Below are 26,727 nucleotides of genomic sequence, written 5' to 3'. Positions count from 1 at the left end.
ATGAGACCCTGTCTCTACTAAAAAAAAATAAAAAATAGAAATTAGCTGGACAACTAAAAATTATATATATATATATATATATATATATATATATATATATATATATATATATAATTAGCCAGGCATGGTGGTGCATGCCTGTAGTCTCAGCTACTCAGGAAACTGAGGCAGGATTGCTTGAGCCCTGGAGTTTGAGGTTGCTGTGAGCCATGATGATGCCACGGCACTCTAGCCCAGGCAACAGAGCGAGACTCTGTCTCAAATAAAAAAAAAGTAAACTTTTTCTAATTCAAGACTAGAGGCTGTTAGCTAGAGGAACCAGGCAAACAATGTAGCCTTACTTTTATCCCCCCATCTTTTCATATACTTTACATGTGAACCTGTTTTTGAAGAGATACTTTGTTCATTCCTTTAAGTAAGGAAGCATATTCCAGCCACTGCTTGTTTTATCTTGGTACAAAGTCTTATGGAGGTTAATGTTGAAAGTAGTGGGCTCCCTATTTAAGGAAAAGGCATATTAAATTGACTCCTAATGCAGGAGCTTTCTGTAGTTAGTGTCTATTAAGATAGGTCTTTAATCAGTGAATTGATTTATGACTGTTCCTTTGTCCAACAGTCTTAACGTTCTGAATTCGATCTGCTTATTGGCTATTGAAATTTTACTAATATGGAAACTAAAAGATGATTCCAACTTTTGGTAGTCCCTGCCCACTTTTGGTCATTATTGTTTTTCTGTGTCTGGGTGAGGATGGTATGTTATAGGTTTATGTATTGGCTTTTTAGGCTGAAATGAATGTAGCCAAGCTAACTTTCTCTCAGTGCTTTGCAGCGGTTGTTAGTTTAAAATCCAAACCAAAAAGAAAACCTACAGGGACACTACTGTACTTGATTTTGTGATTGCTTGCTGCTGGTTGCTTCACCTTTCCTTCCATATCTTGCTCTCATGCTTCCTAATGCCTGAGCAGACTGCATCGTCAGAGCGCCGAGGAGAGTGGGAAATCCAGCCCAGCCGGCAGACCAATACCTCATACCTGACGTCTCACTTGGCTGCAGATCGCCATGGGGGATCAGTGCAGGTACTTACTGCCTTTATTGCCTTTTTCTGGCCTTCCAGGTTGGCTGGTGGAATGTTGGCTTGCTTCTGAAACTTGGGTTCCTTTAGAGTGGAAACTTACAGCAAGGGTGAGCTGCTTCTATATAGTTAACTGAATATCTGTGTGCTGATTTTTTGCCTAGGTGTACTTGGGTAAAAGTCATTTGTTGAGATGATTGCTTGTTGTTCTCCTTGACTAAGAAACGTCTATATGATTTCTGTTACTGATTTCTGGTTAATCTAGTCCTACTACCTTGATTTATTTATAAAAAACCATAAAAACAACATCAAAGTAGAAGGGTATTAGTGACAAGTCTGGAAATTATAAAGACTTGGAATATATTGAAACATACAAAATAAGTATTTTTTTAATTAGAGATCTAAAGGACTGCATATATAGCTCATTCCATGATGATATATGCCTTAGCACATGATAAGCTGAGAATGTTAATTGCTATAAGTCAACCATTTCTGAGTGGGTGCCCAGAAAGTTGGAAGTTGGGCTATTTTGTTTTTTTCTTCCTGGCATAAATGTAGTCTTAGAATTTTTTTTTTTTTTTTTTTTTTTTAAGAGATAGGTTCTTGCTCTGTTGTGCAGGCTGGAGTGCAGTGGCAAGATCATAGCTCACTGTAACCTCAGATTCCTGGGCTCAAGTGGCTCTCTTGCCTCATCCTCAGTAGCTAGGACTAGAGACATGTATCACCATACCTAGATGATTTTTTTGTTGCTATAGAGACAAGGTATCACAATTTGATGAAGCTGGTGTCCAACTCCTGGCCTCAAGCAATCTTCCCACCTCGGCCTCCCACAGTGATGGGATACAGGCATAAGCCACTGCACCCAGCCAGAAAATTATTTCTGTTTTCATTTGGGCTCTCTTAAATCTCTCTTCTCTATTTAGTGTTAAGAACATCTTGTATCTCTAAACTTTTCTTACATGACTGTTTTCTCACACTGGTAAGTGATACTACCAGTTGGGGCACACAAGTGAACCCAGAGCTACCAAACATAAATTCTTATAAAGGTGCAGACAGGCCTTTTGCATGTAAACGATGCATCTTTATAGGCTGGATTGTCTATGATATGCTTTTACAAGGAGTGATTTAATGAAAGATTTTGTTATTCACAAGAAGTTGGGAGACAGCTTTGGCCCTATAAAAACCTCATAGGAACACCTAGGTAAAAATGGTAGATTAGACACACATGTCACTCCCTCCTGAAACAACAATAAAATAATGATAAATAAATTTTTATTAAGGCACAGGTCCACATAAGGATGGAGAAAACAGAAGAGAAGGCAACCACAACAAACTGTTTGAAGCTGTTATTAAATGACTTAGGAGTCCCAAGAAAACTGAATCCTGAGCCAGTATAGGGAAATGCTGAGAATTAAGTCTGTTTACACTGGGGAATTCCCAAAAGGCTCAAGAATTGGCCTTCTGTTAGTAAAGGAGGAGAGGAACATGTAAGGAGATTGGTTACAAGTTTATTTAGAAAGCCATAGATCACTAGATGCTTTCCTGTCTCCAAAAAAGACCAAAGGTTTTTTTTTCTCTGAGAGGGCAATACAAGAGGGTCTCTGGACTAGAGGTTATGAGATACAGTTGAGGCAGGGTACTACTGAAAAGAGAGAGATTAAGTGAATGTGTGTATATTTACTGCCTGCTTTTCCCGTTTAATGCTTAAGAATGCTGATAGCCAGATCTGTACCATCAGACAAGAGATTGAAACAGTATGTTTTTGGAAATCTGATGACCCCAAAAGAAAACATTTAACGATACTGACAACAGGGTTTCCCCAATGAAATATCCCAGCCAGATCATTCTACAGTGTAGTTCTCCACTTTTAAATATGAGCAGACATCAGGTAAGGTGACTTAGGCCTAAAAAAAAGAAAAGATATGAACTATCAAAGGTCATCAGATTTCCGAGGAAAGCCTTTAATAAGAAAGAAGAAACAGTAACAGCAATGTTTAAAAAAAGGAACATCCCAAAAAACAATAACAGAGTTCTTAGATATTAAAAACATATTGGCCGGGCGCGGTGGCTCACGCTTGTAATCCTAGCACTCTGGGAGGCCGAGGCGGGCGGATTGCTCAAGGTCAGGAGTTCAAAACCAGCCTGAGCGAGACCCCGTCTCTACTATAAAAAATAGAAAGAAATTAATTGGCCAACTAATATATATATATAAAAAAAATTAGCCGGGCATGGTGGCTCGTGCCTGTAGTCCCAGCAACTCGGGAGGCTGAGGCAGTAGGATTGCTTAAGCCCAGGAGTTTGAGGTTGCTGTGAGCTAGGCTGACGCCATGGCACTCACTCTAACCTAGGCAAGAAAGCGAGACTCTGTCTCAAAAAAAAAAAAAAACATACTAAACAAAAATCTGAAACTTATTAGTTTGGAATATAAGGGTTGAGGAAAGTAAAGCAAAGAATGGCTGAGCACAGTGCCTCACTTGTAATCCTAGCACTTTGGGAGGCAGAGGATTGCTTGAGGCCAGGACTTTAAGACCAGCCTGAGCAACATAATGAGACCCTGTCTCTACAAAAAATATAAAAATTATCCAGGCCTGGTGGCACACTTCTGTAGTTCCAGCTACTTGGGAAGCTGAAGCAGCAAGGTCACTTGGGCCCAGGAGTTTGAGGTTGCATTGAGCTATGATGACACCACTGCACTCTAGCCCAGGCAACAGAGCAAGACTGTCTCAAAAAAGGAAAGTAAAGCAAAGAGACGGAGAAATGAAAAGTAGGATAAACAATATAAGAAGATTTGAGAAGAGTCCAAGGAGGCCCAGTTGCTAAGTAATAGGAATTCCAGAGAAAGAACAGAGAATGTAGAAGGGAGGAAATCATTAGCAAAATAATTTCCCAATATTCAGAGACTTGTTTCCAGGTCAGACTGAATACCCAGCATAATGGATGATAGAACACACCAAGGTGCATCATTGTGAAATTTCAGAATAATGAGTACAAAGAGAAGATCCTTCAAACTTCCAGAAAGAGAAAACAGTCACATGCAGAATTTTAAATATCTACACTTTTTTTTTTTTGGAGACAGAATCTCACTCTGTTGCCCTGGGTAGAGTGCAGTGGCATCATCATAGCTAACTGCAACCTCAATTTCTTGGGCTCAAGCGATCTCCTGCCTCAGCCTCCCCAGTAGCTAGGACTACAAATGTGTGCCACTGTGCCCGGCTAACTTTTTTTTCTATTTTTGGTAGAGGTGAGGTCTCACTCTTGCTCAGGCTGGTCTGGAACTCCTGAGCTCAAACAATCCTCCCGCCTCAATCTCCCAGAGTGCTAGGATTATAAGCATGAACCACCGCACCTAGCCATTGTCTATACTTTTAATTCAGGGAATTTAGTTTCAGATAAATGTACCTCAGAAATGCACATATACCTAAAGATACATGTTCTAGAATAGTGCTGCCAAAATAAATGAATCACATTTGTAATTTTAGATTTTCTAGTAGCCACTTTAAAAAAGAAACAAGTGAAACTAATTTTAATAATATATTTTATTTAACCCAATATATCTGAAATATTTTATTATGTAGTCAACATAAAGAATATTAATGAGATATTTTACATTTTTTTTACTAGGTCTTTAAAATCTAGTGTGTATTTTACACTTACAGAAAATTTGTATTAGCCTCATTTCAGGTGCTCAGTAGCCACATTTGGCTAGTAGCTATTATAATGGAATGTGTAGTTCTATGTAGTTAATGTTTATTGCCAGCTTTTTTATAATATCAGAAAATCAGAGGCAATTAAATGTTAATCAGTTTAGCATTAACTAAACAAATAGAGTATTTTTGTACACTTGAGAGATAGATCTCTAGGTGTTATGAGAAAATGTCCAAGATATATTATGAAAAGAAGTTCCAAAGCAGTATATAAAATTTGGCCCCATTTTTATTAATTTTCATATAACTACGTATGTGAGAACACATATGCATGCGCAATAGCATATGCAGAGAAAAAAAGAAACAATGGGCTGGTGCTGTGGCTCACATCTATAATCCTGGCACTCTGGGAGGCCAAGGCTGGAAGATCACTTGAGATCTGGAGTTTGAGACCAGCCTGAGCAAGAGCTAGACCCCATCTCTACAAAAAATAGAAAAATGAATTGGGTGTGGTGGTGCATGCCTATAGTCCTAGCTACTGGTTAGACTGAGGCAGGAGGATCACCTTGGAGTTTGAGGTTGCAGTGAGCTATGGATGATGATGACGCCACCGCACTCTAGCCAAGGCAACAGAACAAGACTCTGTCTCAAAAAAAAAAAAAAAAAGAAAGAAACAGTGTAGAGTTGGGGGCAAAACAGCTAATGGGCCAAATCCTACCATCTGCCTGTTTTTGTAAATAAAGTTTTGTTGGAACACTGCTATGCTCATTTGTTTACATATTGCTTATGGATGCTTTCATGCTACCAATGTCAGGGTTGAGTAATTTCAACAGAGATTATATGGTCTTCAAAGCCTAAAATATTTACTGGTGCTTTATGGAAATATTTTGCCCACCTTTGCTCTAGAGAAACATGTACTGAATTTCCTACTAGCCGATTACATGTGATGATGTTACTAGAAACTTGCACTTCTATGTTGTCTTTTTTTTTTTTTTTTTTTTTTTTTTTGAGACATAGTCTCACTCTGTTATCCTGGGCTAGAGTGCCATGGCGTCGACCCTAGCTCACAGCAACCTCAAACTCCTGGGCTCAAGTGATCCTTCTGTCTCAGCCTCCTGAGTAGCTGGGACTACAGGCATGTGCCACCATGCCTGGCTAGTTTGTTTGGGGTTTTTTTGTCTTTGGTTTTTTTCGAAACAGTGTTTCACTCTGTTGCACAGGCTAGAGTGCCATGGCATCAGCCTAGCTCACAGCAACCTGAAACTCATGGGCTCAAGCAATCCTCCTGCCTCAGCTTCCCAAGTAGCTGGGACTATAGGGATGTGCTACCATGCCCGGCTAATTTTTTCTGTATATTTTTAGTTGGCCAATTAATTTCTTTCTATTTTTAGTAGAGACAGAGTCTCGCTCTTGCTCAGGCTGGTTTCAAACTCCTGACCTTGAGCGATCCACCTGCCTCGGCCTCCCAGAGTGCTAGGATTATAGGCATGAGCCACCGTGCCTGGCCTTTTATATATATATATATATATACACATATATATGTGTGTGTGTATATATATATATATATATATTTTTTTTTTTTTTTTTTTTTTTTTAGTTGTCCAGATAATTTTTTTTTTTTTTTTTAGTAGAGACGGGGTCTTGCTCTTGCTCAGGCTGGTCTCAAACTCATGACCTCAAGCTATCCTCCCGCCTCAACCTCCTAGAGTGCTAGGATTACAGGTGTGAGCCACTGTGCCTGGCCTTACGTTGTCTTTTTTAATATTCTAATTTTTAGAAATAATAAATATGTTTGTTTTGTAATTAGAAGAAAAGATAAATAATTTTAAAAGGAACACACCTCATAGTTTGGTATATCCAGACAGTTTAGTCAATATTAGAGTTATGTTCCTAGAACATAGGGTGCTCATTTGGACAGTGTTTCCTACTGTGCACTGCGAGGTGTTGTCTTTTGATTGCGAGTGGAGCCAATTAGAGTGGCTCTGGCAGCACATTTGAAAAATGCAACCTCCCTCTACTCCTTACAAGCTAAGTTCTGCCAACTTCTTCGGCATTTGGATAGAAGACAGGCAATTGTACCACTTACCTAATATGTCCAGCTCTGCTACTGCTTATTCCATTTACCTCTTTGGACTTAAACTATTTTAGCCCCAATTTTTGCAAACTTGTAAAGGTTGTGCTTTTTGCAAACCAAATCAGCAATACCTTTCTAGCACAGCTGATGTGCTAGAAACCCATATTTCTGAGTTGTCTCACTTCCTAAAGATAATTTTGTGAAATTATGATGGCCTAACCAAGATGACCTGCAGATACCAGGACCCTGGAAGTGAGTGCAGAATGCCAAGATGAGAAAAGTTTGCTCTGTATAGATGCTCCTGTTCCTAGCCTTTTTTTTTTTTTTTTTTTTTTTTTTGAGACAGAGTCTCGCTTTGTTGCCCAGGCTACAGTGAGTGCCGTGGCGTCAGGCTAGCTCACAGCAACCTTAATCTCCTGGGCTCAAGCAATCCTGCTGCCTCAGCCTCTCGAGTAGCTGGGACTACAGGCATGCACCACCATGCCCGGCTAATTTTTTCTATGTATATTAGTTGGCCTATTAATTTCTTTCTATTTATAGTAGATACGGGATCTCACTCTTGCTCAGGCTGGTTTTGAACTCTTGACCTCAAGCAGTCTGCCCACCTCAGCCTCCCAGAGTGCTAGGATTATAGGCGTGAGCCACTGCACTGGACCCTAGCCCTTTTTTTTGAGGCAGAGTCTTGCTCTGTTGCCCCAGCTAGAGTGCAGTGTCGTCATCCCAGCTTACTGCCACCTCAAATTCCTGGGCTCAGGTGGTCCTCCTGCCTCAGTGTCCCAAGTAACTGGGCGTGCATGACCTTGGTTGGCTAATTTTTTCTATTTTTGGTAGAGACGAGGTCTCACTCTTGCTAGGCTGACCTCAAATTCCTGAACTCAAGCGATCCTCCCACCTCAGTCCCCCATAATGCTACAATTACAGGGATGAACCACCACTCCCAGCCCTGTTCCAACCTATATAACGTGCAGACCCCCTTGGTTCCCAGTTTTTTCAGTATTTCCATAGATCTTTTACATGTGGAAGGCCAAAGTTCAAGTTCAGGTTTTTCTTTCAAAAAGATTATTCTAAAGTTGTTTAAAATGTGTAGGGAATTTCCAGAAATCTCCAGGGATAAGCAAGGGCATTAGACTTAAAAATGACATATCAGCTAAAGTATTGGTCTACAGCTGTGAATTTTCCTTATGGTAACGTTTTGAAAAATGGGACTATTGGCTTAAATTTTTGAGACTCCTAAAAAGGATATTGTCATTATTAAGAATTAAAGGTCAAAAATAGTACGTCACCTTAGTCTTTCTTACAAACAGTCCTTTAAGACATTAATTACTTGGGTCTTGTGTAATATAGCTAGAGAAATGTGGGATTAATTTTAATAGTAATTAAACCAAAATAAATGTCAATATTTCATTTATGTAAATAAAACTTATTTTTGTAATGAAGCTTATTTTTTATAATGAAGTTATACTAAAAACTCAATAGAAAAAAGTATAAGGGTGATATTGTTTAAAATGTCAGTAATTCATTACATTCATGAGGTACTTTATAATTTTTTCATCATATTCCTAGACATCATTGTATTTAACTGCCACAGTAATTATGAGATAGATAAGATGAATGTTATTGGCCCTGTCTTACAGAATTAGAAAACAGGGCTCACAGAGGATGTCAAAGGTAGGCCTGTGATCTAGCTCTTCTGTCACTTACACTGGTATTTATTTTACTGCACATCCAGGCAGCATTTCAGTGGTTTGACAGACTGTATCTCCAATCTGAAATAATTAAGCAGATGCTATAAAGGCCCAGATTTGTAACAATTAAGAGTCCCGGGCATGTTATAGGTACAGTTCATAGGTGGCAAGCCTCCCATTTGTGCCTGATTCATTTGAGACCAGATTCTCATTGATACAGACAAGATCTAGTCTATAAAAGGGGGATAACCTCTTCCTTAGATTACCTAAGGATATTGCTTATGGCCCAAGTGGCAATTCATAGCAAGGAGAAATTAGAAAGTATGAGACATGTAAAATGGTGTGAGCAGGCACCAAGACCCAAATTCACCAGGTAATTCTCAGTGGTGTTGCTTACTAATGCTTCATTCATGTCAATTAGAAGCCAAGACATTTAATTAAACATCTTGTCTAGTTCTTGAATTGTTCATTAAGAAACTTACCATCAGGCCGGGCGCGGTGGCTCACACCTGTAATCCTAGCACTCTGGGAGGCCGAGGCAGGTGGATTGCTCGAGGTCAGGAGTTCGAAACCAGCCTGAGCAAGAGCGAGACCCCATCTCTACTACAAATAGAAGGAAATTAATTGGCCAACTAAAAATATATATACAAAAAATTAGCCGGGCATGGTGGCACATGGCTGGGGCAGTAGGATCACTTGAGCCCAGGAGATTGAGGTTGCTGTGAGCTAGGCTGCTGCCACGGCAGGCACTCACTCTAGCCTGGGGCAACAAAGCGAGACTCTGTCTCAAAAAAAAAAAAAAGAAGCGAATGTAATACTGAGGAAGTTAACAAGGTAGCATTAGAACGAGGAGCTATGGTTCTCCAGTTGATAAACCTTCTCTCCTCAACTTTTTGTTTCTGCTATTTCTTTCCCAACTTTTAATTTTGAAAATTTCAAATCTACAGAAAAGTTGTGAGGGAAAGTCAATGAACCCCTGTATATGCTTGACCTAGATTAACAATTTAAGATTTTGCCATACTTGCTTTAATTCTGTAAATTGCAAACATCATTATACCTTATCCAAAAATATTTCATCCTGCATCTCCTATGAATAAAGACATTTTGTCATGTAACCAATAAGTTCATTGTCATATCTAAGAAAATTAATTCTATAATATCTAATATATGGTCTATATCACATTTCCCCCAATTCCAGTTGCCTCCAAAATTAATACTGTAATGTCTAGGGTGTAAACAGTGTTCATGCATTGTGTTGGTTGTTGTGCCTCTTCAATCTCTTTCAATTTCTTAGTTTCTGTCTCTCTCTTTCTTTTTTTTTAATTAAGGCAGGATCTCTCCCTGTTCCCTGGGCTCAGGTATAGTGGCATCATCATATCTCACTGCAACCTCAAACTCCTGGTCTCAAGTGATCCTCCTGCCTTAGCCTCCCCAGTAGCTGAAACTGCAGGCACATGCCACTATGCCCATCTAATTTTTCTATTTTTTGTAGAAATGAGATCTCCTTATGTTACTCAGGCTGGTCTCGGAGTCCTGGCCTCAAGTGATCCTCCCACCTCAGCCTCCCAAAGTGCTAGTATTACAGGCATGAGCCACCACACCTGGCCTTTTAATCATTATAATCTGTAACAGTCTCTCCATTTTTTTTCTTTTTAATATTTAAAGAAAGACTTTTTTCAAAAGTCCAGTCTAGTTGTCCTATAGAATATCCCACATTTTGGATTTGTTTATCGGGATTAGATTCAGATAAAACTTTAATTTGGGGGGGCAAGAATACGGTATTGTATAGTGTTTATTATATCATGTCAGGAGAAAACTAAGGTCAGGTTGTTCCATTAAGATGCTGAATTTGATCACTAGCAGAAATTTGGGTATCCCTCGGGCAAGTACAAATTCAGTGCACTTTTTTCACTAAATGTATAGCATTGTTTTAATTTTTTTACAAGCATGTGTTATTAATAAGAGCAACAATTATTTCTGGTTTAGAGATAATAGTAGATATAGATTACTAGTAAGTAGTATTCACCCTGTCTACCCCAAAGGCTATTGGTACTAAACATTTACTCCTACATACCTTTTTATGACTATTCAGGAAATTTTTGCAGATTAACTGCTGATGAGGACCCCAGAGCTAGAGGCAGATAGGAATAAACATTTAATGGAGGGAGAATAACAGTAAGATGAACACTTACTGAGCCATTACCATGTATCATTGGCACTAGGCTAGTTTTTATGGATCTTGCCCAAGAGCCCACAGCAAGTAATTGGTGGAGCTGAGGTGCAAACCCAGGGATGATTGACTCTAGAGCCCCATTCTTTACTGTGCTATGCTGCCTCCATTGTTATATACCAGGTATTGTACCAGACACTGCCTCATACATATATAATTCTCTCATCAACCTGTAAGAAACAGTCTCAAACAAATGAAATTACTTACCCAAGGGCATATTATATCCGAACCATTTATCCTATTTTGTGGTTCTCTCCCATGTTTCAGCCAAGGCCTTTAACAGCAGAGTGGTTTGTCCAGCAACGGGGTCCCTTTTCCCACTTCCCAGCACCCACATAAACGGGAATCGTGTGCTGGAAATGAAACCAGGTGGCAGAAGCAGCTATACAAGCAAGAGAAGCCTGATCGGGTCCACATTAACCAGATGGCAGGAGTGAGAGCCTTCACTTACATTTCGGGGACCATCAGTGAGAAGTGAGATGACAATGAACCTGAAATAAAGGTCGTTGAAATAAGACTGGTTTTCCAAGGGAAAGTGTTTCATCTTCCCTCTCACCAGAGAGGTGGCAGTTTTGTTATTTGAGTAACTTCAAACCAATGGCCAAAGCCATGAAGAAATTTTTGAAGGAAAGTGTAATTGTTTATAGTTTCTGGTGCCCACCATTGGTTTCCTTTTTGGAATTTTTTTTTTATCTAAACACAGCTGCATTTAAAAAAAAAAAAATTTTTTTTTTTAAACATCATCACCAAGTCTATATAATTATAGCATAATAAACTGAGAGGAATAGAATTTACCCATCATACTAAAGGGAACAAAGTGATCTTACCTTTAGAAGTCAGCTGTGCAGTTATTTTTAATTTAATAAAGTACTTTGTACATTTTCACAATATGAAAGTATCTATATGTTTAGAACAAGCTTCCCTCATGGATGTCCATAGACCCTAACTCTATACCTTGTAACCAAGGTCATTTCTTAGTGTTTCCATCTTTCATAGACCTTTTTATAAGACTGATTTCATAGGGTTTTTGTGAGGAGTAAATTTACATACACATAGATACACATGTGTGCGCACACACACAATGTAGCAGAGTGCCTGACACAGAGTAGGCATTCATTATGGAAGTTGTCATCATTATATGATTACATCATTGAATTTAGTGTTCTTACATGATGTGGGTCTGGGAACCTTCCCTAAATTAGGACAGTTAGTCCCTTAACCCAGGAAAACAAATAATACAGACACTGCCTGGCTAGTGCCTAGGTTAGAGGCTAGATTTCCCTTAGTGACCCTCTCTGGTGCTGGCAAGAGGGTCTTATTGTCATGGTACCTGTCACACTCCGTCTTTCTGTTTCAGGTGGTTAGCTCAACCAATGGAGAGCTGAATGTCGATGACCCCACGGGAGCCCACTCCAATGCACCAATCACAGCGCATGCCGAGGTGGAGGTAGTGGAGGAAGCTAAGTACGTTCATCTTTCAAGGGGGCTCTTAAGTCATGAGTTTAAAAATCTTTTCTGTCTCTTCTCTGTGTGCTGCTCATTTCAGACTAGATTCCTCATGCTTGTGTCCACAGCTTTCTTCCTTTGACCATTTTGGTTTTTGCATGGTACCTTAAGGCTGCTGCTCCCCTTCTTTAGTTGTGATTTCATTGAGGATAGTCACATTTTTCTAGTCCACACAGGGCAAAAGATATAGTGAACTAAAAGAATTATGTTATCAGGGCTACAACAAATAGTAGCCATGAACCTCTTGGGGCATGGAGTTTCTTGCTACCTATGGAATACAGAGAAAAATCTTCTGTTAAACCATGGACCATGCTGAATGGCATTCGATTGCTGGTTATGGGCTAAGAACTGGGTGTACAGTCCTGGAACAGTTTCAGGTCCATTTTGTTCACTCTCAAATGATTTTGGATTCAGAAAGACTAAGTCAGATAAGAAAAATAATCTGCACTTATGAGAGGGTATTAGGAAGGAAAGGAAGTGACACTTATCCCAAGAGAGTGAGGAGGTTGCCCTCATGCCCTTTTCTGCTTCTCTTGCATGTGTATGTCTGCCCATACCACCAGCCCCTTGGTACTCTGTGCATGGTCTGTGTTTAAACTCTTAGAATCTGGGGTGGAAGGTGAAATAACTGCTGATTCTACTGCAAAAAGCAGCATTTCTACCACTTCTTTCCCTTTTTTACCTATCCCAAATTCAGATCTAGACTTAAACTCTAAGAAGACACCAGGTAGGGAGAGACATCATGAGTCAGTAACTGCTGCCAACACTGATATTAATGACCTTTCTTATAAGCCCTTTGAGAATATTCAAGATATCCATGTTTCTTGTTCTCTGAAGCAGGGAGCATTTTTATAGTGATATTATGCCCTAAGTGGTTTCCTGAGCCCCCAGATAGCCTAAATACAAGCCAGAACCTGCTTACACCTCTGGGTATGAGTCATTGAGTAGCTAGCCAAGACCTGTGTTGTTCTTTCTTCAGATTCACTTTGTATGACTGTGCCCCTGCCCATTCCCCTGCTCTCCTGAGCATCTATTTGATGAACTCATTTTGTCTTCAAGAGGTCCTTTCTTTGAAAAGCCAGGGCTTGAAGATTCCTAATAGATACCTAATAGATAAAAAGTAGCTGGGGATGACTTGGACTCTCTCCTGTCAAGCCACCACTGACTGTAGGCAGCTTCAAATGCTCTTCTCCCAGCTTATATGAGGCAGTGATACATAAGGGCGTAGGGTAGGGTTGCTAGTTATGCCAGGAAGAGACCATTTTAGTAAGGAAACATCTTCCCTATTTTTAGGGACTTTAAGATATTAATGGTGCTCACAGCTTTTCTGTTTCTGTGACAAAACTACATTTTCTTAAATAAACAGTATGTTACTCTCACCCTCTTGGCTCTCAACCTTGGCTGAACTTTGGAGTCACCTGGGGTATGTTAGAAAATACAAATGCCTAAGTCTGACTCCAGATATTTTGATTTTAATTTATTGAGGTGTGGCCTGTGCATCAAGAATTTTAAAAGTTCAGGTAGTTCTAATGTGTAGCCAAGGTTGGGAACCACTGCACTGAGCATGATCTGATCTAAATGTTATCTGGGCTTGAAAGATAGCTATACTCATTCCTACCCCTACCCCACTTCCAGTTCTCTTTTGTGGCTATTACTTTGAAGGCTAGAAGTATAGCTCTGGATTTAGTATCATACTTTGAATATCAAGATCAAATGGACTTTAGTCTTATGATACACCCTATATAGGCTTCATTCATCTCATTTCATTTTGGTAAATGTGTGCACTAATTGTGTATGTGAGTGTGGTGTTTGTGTTCTGTGTGTAAGATAGGGACCTATTCACACAAAGAAATTTCAATCTGGTATATTCTGTTCTGGTATAATCTAAACTCTAGAATGTAAAGAGAGTTTAAAGTCTTCCCATTTAGCAAAAAGGACAATTGTGTCTCTAGCTCTGAGTTTAGACCTTCTGAAAGCTATAGAAACCAGAGGGGAACACTTGTATTTGACCAAATGTCATTCAATAGCTCGTGGCTTAGAGTGTTTTGTATGCTGAGTCTCCTAGTGATTTCACGAGCTACCAGTCCATCTTGCCCAGGAACTGTCAGGGCCTTGCCATGTGTTATTCTTCTTGGCATTCTATGTGTATGGGGGCAGAGAAAGGTTAGCCATGTGTTCACCTGCTTCATCATTTTCACAGGAAGAAGTCACAGCTAGAGAAGCTTGAGGCTTTCCCAACAGCCCCTCATTGCACACAGTTGTGATGCCATTTGTTCCTGCAGCCTGCTTGTGGGGTAGAGAGGGCTGTTGGCTATACTGAGACTAACTCGGGTACTGGGGAGACTACGTGAGCCTTCACTTGCAAGCTTTTGTTTTTGGGTTCCTCACCCAGCTTGTTTTGTGTGAAGGAGGAAAGAAATTACAGGGTCTTGGTTTTTGTTTTATTTACAAAATTGAGTATCTGACTTCCTGTTTTCTCTAGCTACAGGACACATGTCCTTGTTTAAGTATGGTTGGAAGGGTGGTGAGGGTAAGCAGCTTTTTGATCGATTTTTGTTATAGTACAAAAGAACACAGGAATTTTTGGTTATTGAGACTTCAGCTGTCAGTTAACAAAAGTGAACCTCATTTCTCCTGAGAATTGACAGGATTAGAATTTTGGCCCTTCTCTATTAGTTAATACCTTAATTCAGAGCTATGACCTTCCTCCCTCTGATTTATATTTAATAAGATAAAGTGTCTCTTAAACCTTTTCTCCCTTTCTAGAGGAAAAGACAACTGCTGGCTGCTTTGGTTAGGCATTGTTGGACTTACACAAAGGCTAGGGACTTCTTTTTCCCTCAAAATAGTTAGGAAGGTTAGCTTAACTGTTAGCATACACAATAAGACTTCATGTGGAAACCAAAATGGCTTGCCCTTGGTGCTTGATTGAGTTCTTACAGACAGGGTAATTTGCTCTTTCCCCTGCTGCTTTCCTGGAAGTTGCCCAGGAAAGCCCACCCTGGGGTTCCCATCAGCTCTTTCTGTTTTGCCTTACCCCTGAGATCCAGCTCACACCTTGATGCTTCTGTCAGGCTCCTGCTCCCTCCACTTCAATGTGGGGACCAAGTGGCCTGGGCCTACTCACCCTACCTTGACAGAGGAAGAAACTAAACACAGACACATACTGCATGTTTGCATGGCTCACAGGGAGTCGCTTCCATCTCACCTCTGTGGACTAATATCTCTCTCTTTCTCTCTCTTCCTTTCTGTGTTTTTCTCTTTACATACTCTGTAGCTGCCTGAAAATGCTCAACCTGTGGTGAGTCCCTCTCTCCAGTCCACATGCAAGGGGAGCGGACCAGACTAGGCTGGGACTAGCAAAGCCAAACAAATGCCTTAGGAACATTGAATGGCTTCCATATGCCTCCTTGTGCCATTACCACCCAGACTGGGGAACTAGCTCCACAAGGTGGGGATGGGGCAGGCTATACCCAGGAATTAGTCCATTCCTTCTTTCCTTTCAACCCACCTTATCATTGCCTCCTCCTACCAAAAACAGTATCCAAAATTATCTCTTTATATTTAGCTGAGTGAATTTTCTCCCAAATTAATATGACAATATATCATTGGAGGGAGAGTGACACTGAGGTAAGAAGACAAAGTTACTATATCAGCTGTTCAGATATCAGTTGTATTTCCTCACAACCACGAAGATAGTGTTACCAGATAATTTTACATTCTGCAACTTGGTCTCTAACCTAGAAATTGGCTGCTTTGGAAAAATCTGTGACTTTTTTGGATTCAGCTGGTTCTTCGATCTACAGAGTATGAATGTCTCAGAAAAAGAGAGCTCCTTCTTGGGAGAGAAATAGACATTTTGTTGTTGTTTTCAGGATTGTTTTGTTTGTTTTTCATTTACTGTCTTTACTCTTATAAGACAGTATAGCAGACCAAGAGTTGACTCAGCTAATTTCGACCTATGGGAGCCTGTCTTTTCCACTCCTGGAAAAGGCTCCTGGAATGCTTTCTTAGGAACAACATGGGGTATATGGAAGGAGAAGCACTAAAGAGTCCATGTGTGATAAAGAACATTCTTGCTATATGACAAAGCCCCCTCCTCGGCTCTCTTTCTGTACACTGCCCGTGACCTTCCAGGTGTTCTTGAACATGTTGGTCTGTTGCAGTCTGGAATTGTAACTCTCCCACATTGTCTGCACGTGTAGGGTCTATTCTACATGAATATAACAGCCTACTGAACTTTATGACTACTTTGTTTCTATTTGTCTTCAGTGACTGGGTTGGGCACTGGTTTCTGAACCCTAACTGTCCAAGCCAAATTGCCTACAGGAGTTTCCCTAGAGACAGGAATATACTGAAGATAACAACAGGATTCTATAGAGGTAGGATTAATAGTCTTAGGGTATCAAAGAGCACATTTGGCCTATTCATTTTGCAAATATATGTCTGTGTAATCTGATATTGTCGTGGTCTATTTTTTCCTGTGAGGTGTCAGTCACATGATCCTGACTACAGATACTTGAGGGCCTACTATATGTTCATTTACCTCTGTGCTTGGAACTCTAGGGGGTCCCAAAGCCTGCCCCAAAGAGCTTAGGTACCATCTAGCGGGAGAGATAAACATACATACATGAAAGGACGAGGAGTTCTCTAAGCCATTTTACGTTATTGCCCTTGTGAGGCTGAGAGGCTAGGAGGTCACTGTAGACAAGATGATTAAAGGATTTGAGCCAAGTATTAGAGGAAAGGAAGAATGTACAAATGTGACAGAGGAGAGGAACATAGCAAGAGAATAGCTGAAGGAGAGAGCCCCAGGGCATAGTAAGACAGCAGTATGCAAAAGGTGGTGTGTCAGAGGCCTGGGGAAGAGCACGGGATAGCTTGTGACTATGGAGACTTGGATTGATTGACTGCACCATGTTGAGAACTTCTGGTCATCCAAACAAGTAATCAATTGGAAGGGAACCTAAGACACAAGAGGGGCTCATCGTCTGCCTTCATTCTCTTCTGAGAGTGACACATCTATATGGACTCAGTCAGTAAACTTGGTCTAGAGTCCAACCTGGTCTAACAGGTCCTGTTGCTAGTAGTCACCGCAGAAACCAATGAGTTGAAGAGCAGATTGTGGGACCTTCTTCCTCAGGGACAGAATTATTAAAAATTCCTGCTACTGCTGAAGCATTAGCTATAGTAACTAGCAAAAATCAGTCTAGAGCTCTACATTTAAAATATTCCAACTCCTCACAGCCACAACTCATACTCTCCTCCAGTCAGAGGAATTTGGCATTACACATCAGGTTATGATATGCTTGTAAACAGACATTAACTCTTATGGCTTGCCTTGGAGGAGGTAAAAGAGAAGTCATTGTACAGTTTGAAAAGGAACTAAACACTGTTTCAAACTTATTTTTGAGTGTTTTTATTTAAAAACCCAAAATTATCTTAGCATCCTCCAAAAAGAATAGAAATTGGCTTAAAAGTTAATAGTGCCTCTGAAAATCATGGTTAAAAGGGAAACAGGTAAGTCTGTTGAAATAGAGATTTAATTTGCTTCCTTTCTGGACATTCACCTTGGAAAATGTTTCTTTCTATAGTGTATGTACAGAAAAAGACCATTTAAAAAAATTCTTCCTCAGGATTTCCATTGACAACTATTTTAAACATTCAAAACTGTTGATTTTCTTTTTTTTGAGACACAGTCTCACTTTTGTTGCCCAGGCTAGAGTGAGTACCGTGGCGTCAGCCTAGCTCACAGCAACCTCAATCTCCTGGGCTCAAGTGATCCTTCTGCCTCAGCCTCCTGAGTAGCTGGGACTACTGGCATGCGCCACCATGTCCGGCTAATTTTTTTTTTGTACATATATTTTTAGTTGGTCAATTAATTTTTTTCTATTTTTTTTGGTAGAGACGGGGTCTCGCTCAGGCTGGTTTCGAACTCCTGACCTTGAGCAATCCGCCCGCCTCAGCCTCCCAGAGTGCTAGGATTACAGGCATGAGCCACCATGCCCAGCCTGTTGATTATTTTTATTTAGAAGAATTTATTCAGTTTCCCAGTACACAAGACACTTTGGTTAGTGACTATATTTGCACCCATTAATAGTGCTTCATAAATGTCTTCAAATGACTTCATAAATGTCATTGATGTGCTCAGAGAAAATCTTCTTTAAGACCCTCCTAAGATATTCCTATTTCCAAAATTTCCATATTTGATTCATTCAGATAATGGTTAAAGCCCATCATTGTTGGTATAAATGTTTATTTCTGCATTCTTAGAAATTTTCTCTAATTTTTTTTAATCCAAATACCACCTAGAACCAGAATTCAAGTTTTTAATAACCAGTCCAATGAATGTAGGCATACTAAGGAATCTAAAGAGAGGGTATCTTAGCTATAGTAGGAAACCTAGGGGAAGTAAGTAATTAGTTCTTTATTTCCTTATAGAATATTCCTGACATTAAACCTGGAAGGAGTAGGCAAGAAGCTCAAAGATAGTATTCTCAGAAAAGCTTTTCTTTAAGGAGTCTAGCAAGTCTGAATTATACCTGCAACTTTACTCACCTCCATTATCTGGCATCTTTGACTCATCCAGTCTCCGCCCCTCACATTCTCATTTCTCATGTGTCAGCTCCCTAGAAAGGACATATCTTTTGTACCAGCTTTGCCATAGCCCTCATCACCCCCTTATGGACTGCCTGAGCAAGAGTCACACTTTCTATTCCAAAGACAGGAGTGAGGATGGGATACTCAGGCTTAGGGATGTGCCAGAACAGTAGTTGTTCCCTGAAAGGCAGAACTTGGAGGGCTCTTAAGGTAACAGGCCGCAACTCCACCTTAAACAGGGCCAGTTCTCAAACCCTATCTGGCACAGCAGCAGCAGTCGCACGCAGGAAGCAGTACTCTGCAACCAGAGAGCATCCTGTCATGGTCAGCTCCTATGCCATGGCATTGGTCCCCTCCAAATGAAAAGGGAAGTTGTACTGGTGTCAGTAAGAGCTGTGGGCTCACAGTTCTTATTAGAATCAGGGCTTCTCTGCCTATTCCAGGTACCTGGGTGGGGGCAGAGTTGGAGGATAGAGAGAATCCTTCATCCTTCACTGGTAGCATCAAAAGATCCTCCCAGAGTTCCAAACATCATACTTTCCATGGGATTTGTTTGCCTTAGTTTAGCCTCCCAGCCAGCTGGCCAGTAAGTTGCATTAAATAATTGTACCGTCAGTGTCAAGGAGCAGACAATGCAAACTATACTTATGCATCCCTGAAGACCCCTAACCTTGGTCCCAGACAAAGATGAGGCTTCTGGATTGGCTGTTAGACTAAGAAAGAAGCCTTCTTCATCCTCCTTCCAGAAATGCCTATTTCAGCCCTGCCTAGCCTGCACCATTTTGATAATTAGGTTGGATGGCTGCAGATTGAAATCAAGCAGCTGTTTCTTTTGGCTTTCCTGGCAGACACTGCCCACTGCCTCCAGTGTGTGCACTATAGTTTGTGGGTGGCCCTGTGGGTGGGTGCCAAGGGGAAAATTCTACTCCCTTCAGGAAGCAGAAGCAGGCATAAGTCTGCTGGAACCTGCAGGCCTCCTGCACTGACTTGCAATGTTCCTTGTGCTTCAGGTGCTGCTGTTTCTTTAAGAGGAAAAGGAAGAAGACTGCTCAGCGCCACAAGTGACCAGTGCCTCCCAGGAGTCCTCAGGCTCTGGGGACTCTGACTCAATTGCACCTGCAGCTCCTGCCATTTCTCATTGGAAGGGACTCCTCTTTGGGGGAGGGTAGAGATCTAAACCAAAAAGAAGAAAACAGATGCCCCCAGAAGGAACCAGTGTGGCAGCCAGGGCCCAATGGGTCAATGGCCATTCCTGCCTGCCCAAGGCTCTGAGCAGGTCCCAGAGCTGCTGTTCCTCCACTGCTTGCCCTTGGGGCTGCCTGGTTGACTCTCCTTCCCATTGTTTACAGTGAAGGTGTCATTCACAAAAACTCAAGGACTACTATTCTCTTCCCTCCTCTTAGTTTACTCCTGGTTTTTGCTCCACCCACAGCCCTATCTAGCATAAAAGCTAGTGAGCTAAAAGGCTCTGTCTGTGGAAGGAGCTCAAGAGGCTGGGGATGAGGCCAAGAAGGTAGGAGGAAGGTGGCAGACCTGGGCTGGAGAAGAACTTTCTCCATCTCCCAGATGTGTCTGGGAATATGGTTTCCTCTTCCTCTGTGCCTATGCAGCATCCATCCCAGCTGGCCATGGGGTTCAGGTTCCGCCTTCCCTCCCTCCTGTGAAGTTACACTGTAGGACACAAGCTGTGAGAAATCTGCAGTCTACTGTCCCTGTGTGTTGGCGTTCTTAGCTTTCTTGACAAGTGAACTCTTTTTTCCAGGTGGTAGTAGGACAATGCACATTGTTCTGAGCAAAGGAAAGAAAACTGACTTTATTGCACTTTTAGTTGTTTTTTTTTTTAAGCAAAAACATGGCAGATGCATATTGTGTCTGATTATATTAGGGGTTTTACTTTTTTCTGTTTTGAGGGGTATGGGGCCAGCCAAGCCATTCAAAGAGAACGTGGGTCCAGAGGACATTCTCAGTGGAAAAAGTTTGATTTCCAGCACCCAGAAGAGAAGAAGCCAAACTCTATGTCATTCTGAGTAAACACTCAGGTTGACAAGAAAACATACTTGAATTTTCATTCATCTTCTCAGCTGCTGAAGAATGTTCCTACCAGAGCATCTTGACCTAATAAACCTACAGTTTGAAATCCTAGCTCTCCAGCACACGGGATGAGCCAGCTGAGCCAGACTGTGACAGGAGACAGCTCATCCCGGAGAAGGAGATCCTTAACAAAAACATTCAAAATTATTTTCTCCACTGCCAGGGACTTCCAACTAGACAGCCATGTGACTTCCTGGTGACTTGGGGGATAAAATTAGTGATGAAACCGCCACCACCATAATTGCCACTAGGACAAAAAGAGGAGGACAGTGAAGCTGCCTTTCAACTGCCAGAGGAGCCTCAGGGTGTGGCATCATAGGGCCAGGAAAAGAAAATCAGTGTGTCCTGTCTGCCCCGATGAGTTGTAGTGTTTGGGCTAGTCTGCCTCTTCATAAACCAAGCTTATGAAGATCTCTCAGCAGGTCCATAGCAGCAGGCTTAGGACTCAGTACATGGGGCTGCAGTAAACAAGAGGGTAAGATTGATTGGTGCTGGAAAATTCCAGGAGAAGGGAGACTGAAATGAAAGGTCTGAAATTATTTTCTCAGTTGGACATGGATCCCTTCCAAATAAGATGGCCATGCATCTAACCATGTCCTCCCTCATAGGCCTTCCTCCTCCTGCCGTGGTGGATTCATATAAGGTACTGCCAAGAAGAGTCTTGGCTCTTCATTCACTGTTTGAAAAGCCAATAGTATGTGGAATTACCTCTTCTGATGCTCAGTTTTCATTTGAGTTTAGTGGCTTATCCAAACAGTGACTCCTAATTCTAAATATGACAGAAAAGGATTATTTATATCAGGGAAAGGGGTGTTCACATATCTGGGAGTAGAGAACTAACCGTGGAGGATCATGGCTGGTCACTTAGTCTGGTGGTTTGTGAAGCACAGAAATCTTCACTTTTGGCTTGAGGTATAAGGCTCTCTTTTGCACTGGGGGATGTGGAGATATTTTCTGGTAGTGGACATTTCCTGACATGTCCCTTGACGTACCTTACTCAGAGCAGAAGTAGCAGCATTAGCATGGATCAGAGTTGACTGGGCTTCACCTATCCCTTTGGACCTTGGCTAGGGAATATCACTTCACTGGATTCGAACCTGTTTAGCTTATGTAAAGATTGTAATCTGTCATTTCTTTGAAAGAAATGTTTTTGTACAGTATGAAAATTTGAGTAGCAGGGAGATGCATTGTCACACCCCACCCCTTATAAGGTCTTTGAATATTGGGGGTTTGTGTCCTTGCCATTACCTGGTGGTTGAAGCCCCATCACTGAAATTTTCATAGTTCCTTAATTGGCATTTGGCCAACTCTAACTCCCTGTATAGAAACTTTAAATTCCTCATCCCTATATAGAAAATGCCTTGCCTTTCGAGAGAGGGCAGGGGGAAATGGTGGCAAAGCCTGGAGCATCCTGGCACTCTATACCCTACTAAGTGCCTCCCCCTATTCCCCCACCTTGCTTCCACAAAAAAGCAAAGATAGTGACCAGATGGGCTGCAGAGCAAACCACCTTGCATCTGTATTTGTGATTTTTTTTTTTTTGTCTTAAAACTTTTTAAAGGCTAGTTCTTGAGGGGTTGAACCTGAGCAGTTGTGGGGGAGGATCGTTCCTAATATACTACTCTCACCCTCCAGCCCCCACAAATCTCTCACTAGATATTTGGTTTTCATAACGAAGATGAAGAGCCCCAGGTCCCTTTAGCATGCAGGCTCACCTGGAAGGTGAGCCTTCCAGGGCCATTTACACTCCAAGGTGGTTCTGGACTTGGGAGATTCTATTGTGATCTTTCTTAAAATTAAAAAAAAAAACACAAAAAAACCCCTAAAAATTGAGTACCCCAGAAGTGATTTGGCTATCAGTTTCAGTCGCATCAGCCTATCAGGGCTCCCTCCTCTGCCCTATTGCTATAGTTACTTAGCTGTATGCCTCAGCCAGATCTGTGGGGTGTTAGGCACTCCCTCTATCACCTACCCCCCTGCCCCAGTCCACTTGCTCTGTAGTTTTTGAGCTTTCTCCATTTCATAGCTATGATGTCTGAGAATCTTTTTCTTTGGGATTGATGCAGTTATTTCTTCTTAAAGCTAACTCAGCATCTGTTCATTTAAAAAAAAAAAAAAAAAAAAAACCTTTATTATACCATTAGGAGTTCTCCCGAACCCTCAGGCATTGAATTCTGAGCAGATTGAAGCAAGCAGACCGAGATTCCACTAAGACATAAAGGGTCCCCCCCACCCATAACCAGAACATGACTTGTGTCTGTGCAGTCTAAGCATATGAAGGTTGATCAAGTTGTTCTACAGACCTTGGCACTTCTCAGAGATCTTACTCCAGACTACTACGCAAGGGTGCATAGAGCATCCCAGCAGCCAATATGTATTCATGACTGCCTTAATTAACATTTTTCTATATTGGGTCTCTCTAGGAGTAAACAGGGTCTAAGAAGGTACCTGTTGAGTGACTGGGTTAGCCTCCAGTTAAAGTCCATTTTATTTTGGAATGTATGAGCTACTGGAGACAGCAGGGATCCTGAGGTTTCTAGTAGAAGTGTTGATTGTCTATTTTATTCTCAGAGAACTCCAAGTACATAGGAATAGCCCCTTCCCATTAGCCAGAAGAGGTGTCCATCACCTCTAAAGTAACCTCAAACTTAGTTCAGTGGAGGTTTACGCTGGTAGTGCATATTCACTGTTGATTTTCAGTGTTAGTAACCACCTTTAATGCCAGAAATATGTAATAATAGTAATGTGTCACAGTGGTTACTAAAGGTAATAGCTTTAACTGTTTTTCTTAAATGTAAAAGATAAAATCCATTCCTTCTCACAGTGAGCAAGCATGGCCTGCATTTCTCAAAAATAAGAACTTCCATGGCAGCCTAGAAATCATCTCCTCAAAGGAACTTGATCTTTCCTATGATGCATCTCTTCCCAAGCCCACATGCCTCCGGTGTTGCAGCCATCTCTTCCATTTTCATATTTAAACCAGTTTTCCATTCCCATTGAGTTGCCATGACAACATTGTCTCCAGTGTCAGAACCACATTAGGGCTAGAATTTCACGGATTGGGAGCTTCCAGCACCATACAGCCAACATTACCTTTGCCAGGCCACTGCCACCATCCCTACTGTTGCCCCATGGTAAGCATATGAATTCCAGGAACCCTGAGGGAGCCAGGATAACTAGGCACCCCATCTGGATTGGCCACGTTGGTGACAGGCACTTATCTCTGAGGTTCTTGCTTTTGCAGAGTCCAGGGAAGTCCCATCTAGAGGTTGATGGCCAGTGACTCCCAGTCTTCCCCATGATAGGCTGATAGAAATCAAAGTGGGATTCCTTCAGGTTTGAGTTTGGTGGTAGTGGGGGGTGATTTTATTTCTGAATAAAAACAAGAGGCAACCATGACCCTTCTGTGGGTTTGTAAAGTGTTGAGCAGTGTTTGGGCCACAAATAAGGAATCTTGGAAGTCTTTGATCTAGTAAGCAGTCTTAAAAATATGTTTTTCCTTACTCCTTTTGCAGGTGACTAAGTGCAAAAGAATAGATTTCTCATTGTATTCAAAATAGTAAGTAGGTTCCCTGGGTATAGACAATGGTAGGTGACATTTTCTCAAAAAGCAACCAGGAAACCACTCCAGTATTTGTAAATCAGCTTACAAAGGAAAAAGTGAATATGTACTCCTTATGTTTCTAGTTTGATTATCAAACTGGATGTTATAAAGAAACCTCAGATCTGTAGACAGAATTTGTTTTGTTATTTTTCTTCTTTTACTACTCACAATCACTTTTCTAGTGCCATCACCACCTTTAAGGTTTCAGAGCAGAGGATTATCCATGGTAATAAATGATGGTGCAGTGCACAAGAGGACAGCTGTCCTGACTGCCCCACACACACCCTACAACCGCTCTTTAAGGGCAGGTGAGTCATTATTTTCAGTGTTCCTCTTCATGAGCTCCAGACCAAATCCCAGGCCAGCCCTTGCACTGAACCCCTTTTTAGAAGGCTTATCAATCTGCTAGGAATGTCTCAGGAAAGATGAGCCATTTCTTTGGGGAGAAATATATTTACAGATAGGGGTGTGTGATTGCATGTGTGTGCCTATGTATGTGCTCATCTATGTACATTTCACTTTCATAAAGACTCACAGTCCAGGCTGCTGGGAACCATGTGTTCCTGAGTATTCTCAGAGGTAAACAAGTGACAAGTGAGCTTCTCCAATTAGTGTCTCAGCAAGCTGGCTCTGGGAATGAGCCCCATTTATTAAGCAGAGAGAAGAATAACATCAGAAAAGATAAAGATGAAACCAAAAATACTATAGTCCCCTCCCATGGAAAATAATGTTGATTCAGCAATTCCCATTGGATATATTACATGCTCTAATTTATTATATTATTATTTGTCTGTTTCTTTCATCCTTGCCCATTATACTCTTAAAAAGATGTTGGGATGTTGATTGCAATTTTTTAAAAACTAGATAATGTATAAATCAGCTGTGGAAATCAGTTTTAATTGATGTGTGGATGTGTCTGATTATTGTTAAATGCCTCTTTTTTTACTTTTGTTTTGTTTTGTTTTTTAGATATGTAATGTTTCATAAACCCTGGCACTGGTCGCAAAGCTCAGCTGTGAAAATGAAACTTGTAGTATTTTTAAACATGAATGTCAATTTCAAGTGTATTTAAAATTGTTCCTCGGGAGGAGATATTTGTATGCCATTAGGAAAAACTTCTCTGCAGAGGAAGTAGCCTTCTTTGGAGAAATTGGAAAATGGGTTCTGATATGTTATCTCAAAGTAGCCCATTTCCTAGGGCATCATGGAAAACATAAATGTGATCTTTAAGTATACCTCTTCTCCAATTTGGGGAGGAAAGGACTCAGTTTGCACCCTTTTTGTATGTAAAATAAAATCTTACCTTTCTTGGCTACTTTTACTTGTTTGGTTGATTGGTTTGTCTTTTTAATCTCCTTTGGCTCATTTGTAATTACCAGTCTAGCTAGACTAACTTTGATGTGATTCAAGGCTCTGGTGAAGAAAAATAAATGCCTAACACTTTGGCATTATTGCTTCATTCCTCTGGGTTGAACATTGCCCTCTCCTGTGAGTCACTTCAAAAATAAGTATTTCTGGAAGAATTTGGACATACTCACTCACATGTTAGTTCCTGTATCCCTGTGGTTCTCAGGTGGTAGGTAGAACACCAGGAAGTGAGGATCTGCTTTCTGGAACAACTTTTGTAGCTTTGTGAGCAGAAAAGAACACAAACTATATAAAATAAAGAAGTTTATTCTGAGCTGAATATGTGCTACTATGGCCTGGAGAGTCACACCCAAGAAGCCTTGAGCAAGTGGTCTTGCCTGGTTGGGTTACAGTTAGGTTTTTTAATACATTTCAGAGAGGCAGGAATTATAAGTGAAGTCATAAATCAAAACATGGAAGGTTTGGTACATTGGTTTGGCCTGTAAAGGCAGGGCATAACAGGTTTATAGGTGGGTTTGAAGATTCTTTGATTTATAATTGGTTAAAGAAATGAAGCTTGCTTGCTTTCTTCCTCCCTCCCTCCCTCCCTCCCTTCCTCCCTTCCTCCCTTCCTTCCTTCCTTCCCTCCCTTTCTTTTTTGAGACACAGTCTCACTGTGTCACCCAGGCTAGAGTACAATGGCATCATAGCTCACTGCAACCTCCAACTCCTGGGCTCAAATGAGCCTGCTGCCTCAGCCTCCCAAGTAGCTGGGACTACAGGGGAGTGCCACCACGCCTGGCTAATTTTTTCTATTTTTGGTAAAGATGGGGTCTTGCTCTTGCTTAGGCTGGTCTTGAACTCCTGACCTCAA

The 26,727-nt window shown here is 41.1% G+C and overlaps 1 protein-coding gene across 9 annotated transcripts in view; it reads left to right on the top strand.

Moving 5' to 3' along the window:
* The window catches only part of CSNK1G1 (casein kinase 1 gamma 1), a 181,141-nt gene extending 155,320 nt beyond the window's left edge, over positions 1–25,821 (top strand). For 2 of the 9 annotated variants that reach the window (XM_020286024.2, XM_076004473.1), the window contains 3 exons: positions 966–1,076; positions 12,063–12,169; positions 25,476–25,821. In XM_020286024.2, coding sequence (XP_020141613.1) covers positions 966–1,076; positions 12,063–12,169; positions 25,476–25,578 — 321 coding nt within the window. In that variant the 3' untranslated portion in view covers positions 25,579–25,821. Of the gene's footprint in view, positions 1–965; positions 1,077–10,972; positions 11,221–12,062; positions 12,170–15,488; positions 15,513–19,821 lie in introns of those variants that run through there. The other 7 variants (XM_012758585.3, XM_012758588.3, XM_012758586.3 and 4 more) reach the window with 7 other exon arrangements.
* The last annotated feature ends 906 nt before the right edge of the window (positions 25,822–26,727 follow it).

This window comes from Microcebus murinus, chromosome 6 (assembly GCF_040939455.1).
Source record: "Microcebus murinus isolate Inina chromosome 6, M.murinus_Inina_mat1.0, whole genome shotgun sequence".
In the NCBI taxonomy this organism is placed as follows: domain Eukaryota; kingdom Metazoa; phylum Chordata; class Mammalia; order Primates; family Cheirogaleidae; genus Microcebus; species Microcebus murinus.
The sequence above is the reverse complement of the archived record's forward strand: the minus strand, read 5'-3'. Positions and strand labels throughout refer to the sequence as shown.